Below are 9,277 nucleotides of genomic sequence, written 5' to 3'. Positions count from 1 at the left end.
AGTTGGAAAAAAAAAATTATAACTATGGATGCACAAAATAAATACAATATATATAGTAAGAGTAAACAAATCAACTAGGAAAGAGTTTAAGACCCTTATTTAGAACTTTAACAAAGTAATACAAAGGCCAGCAGGTCCACAGAGCACCTGCCTTCCCAGCTTTGGCAAATATTCTCATTTTCTGGGATTCCTCCAATAAGCTCCAGGGCACGGCTGTTATAAATCATGCCCATACACGGTTTCACCCCCAACCAACTTCTGTCGTTTGAGTTATTCTGGGATTTGTGCCATGTATATGTATCATCATCTAACTTACGATGTCTGATACAGTAGTTGGTCAACTTGCCTGAACATTATCTTACTTTGCATAAGACACTGTGCATGTGTCATTCACATATATTGTTATTAAAGCCCTGAAGACAACTGTACAAACAAACCCGGGATATCTCTGGGTGCTAATGTCCTGTGTCACCTTGGCTCCCAGGCCTGAATATTTGTACAAATTGATCGCACAAAACATTGGATGAGTTTTTTTCAAAGGGTATAGTAAATCTCTCCCACAATTGCTAGGTCCGATGGCTGCACTGGGGGTCCGGGACCGGTTTTCTTTAGCAACATGAGCGTCTTTCAATAGAAAGTCTGGTCGACTGACTGAGGGTGAGTCCGTGAATTCATTGGCTGTTCCAGATGATAGCCAGTAGATGGGGTTGAAGCCAAGGACACACATGGACAGCTGCATTTTAATAGCACGCAAAGAGCCCATCGGCGCTGCGGTGGGAACTTTAAATACCTACCTTTTGAGGGGCACGGTTTGCAATATGTGTGTGGGGGATACAGATCAGACGTCACGAACCATTGTTGTCCCCCGTGTGTCATTAGAAAACTCCAAGGGGCCCCAATTAAAAATACACTTTTGCTTTGTTGAACACACACACACACACACACACACACACACACACACACACACACACACACACACACACACACACACACACACACACACACACACACACACACACCTTCTGTTACTGTGTCCTAAAGCAGGTCTACAACACAGTTAGGCGACAATGTACCGGTAGGCAACATCTTGTGTAGTCGCAGAGTGATTCCTTGCCGTTTTCTGGCCAGAGGCGTTATTACTAGATCAGAAAATTAAGACCACAATTTACTTTGATTATCAGCTCCCACTTTCATGCATTCCACTCGGATATATGCATATTATTCGCCCACCGTTTGTAAACATAAATTATGTTCTTCTCAATGACATAACTGAACGCCACAATCCCCCCAGGGGAAATAATAATCATAAGGATGAACATCTTATCTTATCACTAAAACCTGATTTGCACCTAGTGTATGTCTTGTCATATAATGCATATTGAAATTAAACAATTGCGTCGTCATTAAACTGGGCGTGCCTTCGTAGACGGTAGAAGACACCGCCTGGTCGTTCGTCATCAGAGACTCGCGAATAAAAAGTTGAGGAGGAGCGTCGTCTCCCGTCGACCAGCGGTTCCCCTGACTTCCCAAGCCTTTAACGGACTGCGCGTGGACCAGTCCGTGTTCAATAAACTCTCGTGAAGTTGACATTGATACAGAGTCCGAGGAGACGCAAATAAAAGGAGGATGGGTAACCGAGTCGTCCGAGAGGATTACGAATGGGTCTACACGGACCAGCCGCACGCCGACCGGAGGAAAGAGATTCTGGGTGAGCTACAACCTCATTCCCAGGCTTTTTCATCTGACGACGGCATCGAACGGGATGCTCCAAATGAGCGTTATAGACAAGAGAGAGGGAGGGACTTTCAGTACATGGTTTAGCGACAAGGGCTATTAACTTCCGATGGAGGGTTTTCGTTTTCGTAACAATGTTTTTATATTGCTTTGTAAGTTTGGTCGTCAAAACGTATTTTCCATTGTCGTTACTCTTGGTGCTATCTTAATATGTATTTGATCCTGGGAATTGAACTGGCGTACACAGCTTAGATCGTACGGGACCGGAAATTGTATTGCGGTTGACCGGGATAACGCTAAAATCCATAGCCCTCTCTCTCATCCTACATACATAATAGATAACGTTAGCATCAGCGCTAACGCCGACCCGTTCGTTATAACTCGGTAGTAAACGACTGTCTGCAATCAGGGTATGCGTATGTGAATATGCCCTTTTAAAAAACACCGAATGGAGACTTTCAGCAAGCTATTTTCTTATACGATGTTAAACCAGTTCTTCGGTGGATCGGTGAGGTGTCGGCCGCTGACGGCACCGTTATAGTAGGTGGATCGATGGAATTCCAACTCCGTCATTAAAATATGCCCCTTCAACCCTAAACTGAGACTATATTAGCGCCTCAAAACCCCACATGAGGTATTGGTTTGCATCACATGTTGTCTGTAGAGGATGGGTACTTTACTTTATCACTTGTTTATTTGTTGGTTAGGCGAATGTTAACCTGGCCAGTTATGGAGCCACTCCCTGAGGTTTTCTTCTCGGCAAGTTGCTGCACATATTCTGTGGGGTTTAAGTCATGCAAACATTCAAATGTTATTGAATGGCGTTGCCTAACTACTCTAGTCTCGTTTTTAAACGTTTGTACATGCAAGCCATACTTCACTTATAATGTTATCGTTGCTTCATGTCTACCAACTTGTCAGCTTACGTAAGGTTAGGTAATACTTGATTAATTCATATGGGACCTTATTCTTATATTTCCATATACATGGTACTAAGTAGACTATGCTACTACTCACAATACTTTGTCCGTATTGATTAATGGTAATCAGTCTAAAAGTGATGTATTTGAAGTTTAAATGATCATTCCGACAAAACCCTTTCAAACGGTGTCAATGCTCACCACGTGATCCTTGTGCCTTATGTCTTAATCATAATAACGAGGTCAGAGTGGGCTTCTGTTCTTGCCTTGTTCCACTAATATCTATTTTCCTTGTTAACATAACAGACACTTAAGCTAATTGTTAACGCAGAGGCATCCCATTGTGCTGTAAGCACAGCAGCAGCGATTCACAATGGAGTCCATTGAGAGCAAAGCTGTTCTGGGCTAAATAATTCATCTCGTCTGAGCCACTTGGCACCATTCTGAAGCCGGACATGGTGTATGAAGAGATAACATGCTCCCCATCTGCTTCCTGAAAAGATAACGGACAGTGACATCTATCTGAATGATAATTGGGCATCGGCTGTATTTGCTTGCATATCAACTTGGATTTTCCCTCCCATCATGGCACAACAAGGTTAACCTTGTGTAAAGTAGGAGAACTTGTAAAGTGATATGTGCCACGTTGCTACCTTACAGTGGAAATCGTCATCGGTCATTTTGGCTGACTGCTCAGAGTTTGACTGTAAAAGATCACATGATTAGAATTCCCCACAAGTCCCCCATTTAGAGATACTGTGAACAATGCAGCCTACTACAGACAGGATATAGCATGTCTTTGCTATTGCTGGGGCCTGTTGGTTATCCAACTCTGTCAAAATTGGCTCTGCACATAGCACAGCATGTTGTTGTAGTATTCATAAGTTAAAGGTAGTTTTTTTTCAGTCACGCTGTACCGAAACCAACCCACAATGATTAAAAGTCAAGTCAATTCTTTCTGTTTTGCTTTTGACAACAGCAAGATAACACAATCTCAACGACTGACAACAGACTTCCATGATAAACTGGAGGAACATGCTTTGATAAAATGTTGGCTCGAGATAAGACTAGACCAATTCTGCATACCGGGAGTGTTTTTAGCATCGGAGTGACCGTTCCATGGTCAACGGCTGGCGAGCTATGTGCGGCTGGGTGGATTGAGATATGCTCCGTGTGTAGCAGAGGGTCAAACTGTGTTCACCTTCAATTCATTTTGTTTACATTTTCCAGTGCCAAAACGGGGCAGCTGAAACGTGGGTCAATGAAAAGGTGTTGATACTGGGCTGTTTAGTCACTTGACTTCTTAACTGAAATGTGGCTGCTGGCTGATTCCATCCTCCTACCCCAGGACTTGGCAGAGATAGCGGCCTATTAACCTGTCAAACACAGTGCTCTTATTGCATCCGTTGTGGTTAACTACAATCATCCACCTATAATTATCCCCATCTGTTGTATAAATTGATCATTCACATCGATAGCAGTCGGCACTACAAGACAATGTTTACTTATTATCCCCAAAAGAGTGATAGCCATGATCAAACAGGGAAATAACCCCAAGAACGAACAATGTAAATCATGGGTGTAAAAAAGAATCTATATGCACACGAGACATCGCCACTAATCCATAATCCCCCTCTATTGGATTAAAAAGCAAAACTCCTTTATAAACTAATCATTTAAGCACAACAAGGTAAAAAGTAGATAAGAGATTGAAACAGTGAGCTAAAAAGGTCAACCGACTGCAGCGAGGTTCAATTAAACACATTTAGTAGAAACATAGCTACAGACAACTAGACACGTAAAAGTACAAGTTTGTTGCTGAATTAACCAGGATTTAGTAACTCTTACAGATGTTTAAGTTTGCAGCAAATTGAATGCAGGTAGCAGCTTCCATCTCCTTTACACAGATGGTGTCAGGTGGTTCTGCGGCAGCTCTCTAGTCTCTTGATGTATTTAAAGAGGGCTGAGGATAAAGTCCATTTCGAACACAAGCTTTACATAGTGAAATCCTGTATATACTACTGCGGCAATGAGCGTACCTTATTTGCTTTTTGTCCGAGATTTTCAAGGCCCGATTGTAAATTGCTCGATTTATTTACTGACTAATTAAACACAGTCTACCATTTGATTTGTCTCATAGGGAGGCAGGCAGAGATCTCCTAACAGCACATTTTAATCACTAATAGCTGACTGATGTCTACTGCATGACCAACATATTACACTAAAATGATGGCTGTTTATTATTGCCTGCTGCACCTTTTTTTAAATGGTTATTTTTGACACAACCTTTACTAGGCCTATTGGTATTTACCTACATGCATCAGTTAGAAGAGGGGGGCTGTATAGTTGTTCTTGTTAATGGACACCTCATTACATTTAAAAGTACTGTTGCGGCGTGTTAAAGGTGGGGTTGAACGGTTTTATCTGTAATCTAGAGGTCCTACCATACAGTCTATGAGACGGTATCTTAATTCAAATTTGGGTGTGCAGTTTGCTAAACAAACACTAGCCGCTAGGTTGAAAAAACGTAAAGGGTTGATTGTGTGTTATCAGTAATGCAGTTTTTATCAGTTGAGGCATGTGTCCACGGTAGCTGTAATAGCTATGAACTACTGGCTTGTCTAGCTCAGTATGGCTAGATTAGATTCACACAACTATTGGCAATACAACTTATCAAATGGCTTTTCACCAAATTGTTTGCAGAATCTGTCTTTCAAATTTTGCTGTCAGTATCGAACAGTTAGGAATCTAGCAACTGGATAGAATTGGTCTGCCAGACCATTTTCCGTTGTCAGGCTTTTATCTCACTTATGCAATATGCCATCATCAAAGCATTATCAACAATTTCACAAAATAATTTCTGAGTCATGACTCTGATGTATGGCCCGGCCCCGATACCTGACTCGCGCTCACTCTAGTTTCTGTTTTCATCCACTACAGCCAAATATCCAGAGATCAAGAGTCTCATGGGACCCGACCACAGGCTCAAGTGGATCGTTTGCATGATGGTGGCCATTCAGTTCTTGGCCTTCTACTTGGTCAAAGACTTGGACTGGAAGTGGGTTCTGTTTTGGACTTATGCCTTTGGCAGTTGCATCAACCACTCGATGACTCTGGCCATCCATGAGATCTCCCACAACACGGCGTTCGGCAACAACAAGGCCATGTGGAACCGCTACTTCGCCATGTTCGCCAACCTGCCCATCGGACTACCCTACTCCGCCTCCTTCAAGCGCTACCACCTGGACCACCACCGCTACCTGGGCGGGGACGGCGTGGACGTGGACATCCCCACCGAGTTCGAGGGCTGGTTCTTCTGCACGCGCTTCCGCAAGTTGATCTGGATCATCCTGCAGCCCCTCTTCTACGCCATCCGGCCGCTCTACATCAACCCCAAGCCCATCAGCCACCTGGAGCTGGCCAACACGGCCATCCAGGTGGCCTTTAACCTGGCCCTCTACTGGCTCCTGGGGGCCAAGCCTGTGGTCTACATGCTGGCGGGCTCCATGCTGGGGATGGGCCTGCACCCCATCTCGGGACACTTCATCGCAGAGCACTACATGTTCATGAAGGGCCACGAGACCTACTCCTACTACGGCTCGCTCAACCTGCTCACCTTCAACGTGGGCTACCACAACGAGCACCATGACTTCCCCAGCATCCCCGGCCGCAGGCTGCCCATGGTGAGTACCGAAGTGCCAACCCTACAGCCCTGTCCAATTGTATTTAATTATCACTTTACTAATCCCAGAGGGGGAAATTCGGTCAGAAACAGGACTGTAGTAGATTAAAAAAAAAAAGTGAAACATTGACATGGCCAAAGCAGTGTAACATTGAAACGATGGAGGGGAAATACTTTTTCAAATTAAGAATTTAGCTAAAAAGAATAACTTGGTGCTGATTAAAGCGGCCGGACATCCCTGACTAAACAAAGAATATACTGAAAATGTGTATTTCTATTTACAAACCTAACTCAATCTTTAAGCCAAGTGGGTGACCTTTGTACAACTCAGACCCTTCTGCTCAAATGTTTGGGACCGGTAGAGGTAAACACTGGTTTCACTGGTTGGCCCTTTGCCTCTGATAAAAAGTAAATGACACGTGAGGCCTTTGACCTTTTATTTTACCATCCGTTTGCTTTCGTATCTTTGTTTGTCATTCTGCACTGTTTGCAGTTCTGCGTGTCTTTAGTCAATCAGTAGGAACCGGATTCTGTTAACGGTATTTGAACCTTGAGTGTGCTCACTGAGATCAATGATAGAGGGGTAGCACTAGCTTCGCATGGCGCGATTTGGCTTTAAAATTGAACGATGGAGAAACGGATTTCTAATACCATAGGATTTTCTTTTTTCTTTAATTGTAAATTTTTATGTCAATAATTAGAGACAATGAACTCAATTTTAAAGAAACGTAGTTCATAGCGGCTTCTATAAATCTGCCGAAGACCAAGTGCAAATATCCATGTTGATTTATTATTTTTGATCAATGTCTCAATTCTAGATTTAAATATTAACTAACTGACTGTCGGTGCCCTAGTGTGACCGTTCAATACCGACAATTAATAGGTGACTACCATTAAGATAACTTGGTGCTGATTAAAGCGGCAGGACATCCCTGACTAAACCCGCATTGTTGCGCTGCTCCCTGTAGGTGAAGAAGATTGCGGCGGAGTACTACGACGACCTGCCCAACTACTCCTCCTGGGTCAAGGTGCTGTACGACTTCATCATGGACGACACGCTCAGCCCCTACTCCCGCATCAAGCGGACGTTAAAGGGCGACGTCAAGCAGGAGTGACCGTCCCCTCTCTCCCTCCCCTCGTCTTCTGTCAGAACGACGGCTCCACCACCCAAGCCTATGAACTTACTAGCATTTTTCAGATTAACACAAATTGATATGCCTTCTGTGGTTTTGTCTGTGTGAGAGTGTGTGTGTGTGTGTGTGTGTGTGTGTCCACCCTGGAAAGATCCTAACATGGTTGTGCGTGTGTCTTCCCACACATTCACACCCATCATGAACTCTTCAGACTTTGAAACATTTCAGTCCAACATGTCTGCCATCATGTTGGCCCCACCCCCTTTTTGGATAGTGCTTGGAAGTTTGTTTTGCTTTAGTTTGCATTCTTTCATTGCAACATCCGCCCACAAATGCAAAAACCAAATGCATATATCCATGCCGACTGTTGTCGCAAATGCACCGGAGGTCCTTAATTCCATGTCACGTGTTTGAAATCAATGTTGAACGATTTAGCAAATTTCAAAAACGTTCTATTTTAAATATTGTGCCGTTCAGTCCCTTTTTGTTGCCTTAATGTACCTTTTTGTTTGATGCCGACCAAAAAACATGGATTTTGAAATGCAGTGGCAAGAAGAATTATAGACCACATGTCTATAGCGTTAAGTTGCTGATTGCATCTTAACTCAACCCGTCTTCTTATAAATTGCGTTTTCCTTCTCTTCAACCTTTTTTTTTATATATATTGTTCCGAAATAGTTTTTAATAATGTAATTTAAGGGGATACGCCGACATATCTGTAAATGTGCCTTTGCCTATCTTACCCAGATTCAGACGCGTGTGTAATTATTCTACAAAGACACTGATTACTTGTCACTGTCTTTGGCGCTGTGATTTATTGGGCTTGATTTTGAGTCAAACGGCAATTTACCGATATGTCGGCCTATCCTTTTGATTTACTCTAGGCGTCTCTGTGGGGGAGATGCTTGATGGAAGACCACATGACCTGCCCCCAGTAGTGTCAGTATTTGACTTGTAGACTCGGTGGTCTACAGTTGAGCTTCATCTGCACAACGTGTCTACCTAAAGTACACAAGTGTACTTTAATCAAAATATGTGCAAGCGACTAACTTACTGCCGTGCTAAAGCGGACTCTATTCTAATGTTCACACACTGATTTCTTATTCCACTGTAAAGGGGGAGAGGGAGAATAGTTGCTTATCAATGTTTTGAACCTTTATTTATATAATAAAAGTATGCTATCCTTAGTCACGCCTAGCTAAATCGAGCGTCATTTTGATTGCAATCAAATTATTTTGTATGTCTTTTAAAGAAGCAATTCATGGCCAATGAGTTGTGTGGTAATATACATTTCAAATAGCTCTGTAGCGATCACGTTGAAGCTAAATGAAATGATTTTTAAAGCTATATGTACACCGAACAAGGCTATGTCCCTTACCTCTCAGCACTGAACTGTGAACTGAGGAGAACCATGTCTACATCCTAATGACATCTGAGAAGTGGTTTTTCTTATCATGCATTATTACTAACAGGCCGATAAATCTGTTTATTTAACCTAAATGTCTGCTAATATTAAAACACTTTCCCAATGCCTTAAAGATCCATGTCATACGGGTCATTTTTCCTCCAGGTTTGGGTTGAACTGCCATGTAAAAATGTCAATGGCACTGCTAAATACTGTCTTAATGCATGATCAGAAGGTAAACACGTGTACTTAAGGTGCAGTAAGATGTTTAATGGCATCTAGCAGTCTTTTCAAAAATAAAGTCAACCACATTTGATTTCAAGTGATGAGATTCTTTGAAAGAGTTATACATTGTAGTTAGTAATTTAGTCTTGCACTATAAGTCTACAGTAGGTGGTATGTG

The 9,277-nt window shown here is 42.6% G+C and overlaps 1 protein-coding gene across 1 annotated transcript; it reads left to right on the top strand.

The window, feature by feature from the left end:
* The first annotated feature begins 1,479 nt into the window (after positions 1 to 1,479).
* On the top strand, positions 1,480 to 9,193 carry degs1 (delta(4)-desaturase, sphingolipid 1). The gene is made up of 3 exons (XM_079758516.1): positions 1,480 to 1,708; positions 5,595 to 6,337; positions 7,305 to 9,193. Exons 1-3 carry the CDS (start codon positions 1,627 to 1,629, stop codon positions 7,449 to 7,451), a joined length of 972 nt encoding a protein of 323 aa, XP_079614642.1. The 5' UTR covers positions 1,480 to 1,626; the 3' UTR covers positions 7,452 to 9,193.
* The last annotated feature ends 84 nt before the right edge of the window (positions 9,194 to 9,277 follow it).

The sequence above is a fragment of the Pollachius pollachius genome (assembly GCF_949987615.1).
Source record: "Pollachius pollachius genome assembly, chromosome: 2".
In the NCBI taxonomy this organism is placed as follows: Eukaryota; Metazoa; Chordata; class Actinopteri; order Gadiformes; family Gadidae; genus Pollachius; species Pollachius pollachius.
The sequence above is the reverse complement of the archived record's forward strand: the minus strand, read 5'-3'. Positions and strand labels throughout refer to the sequence as shown.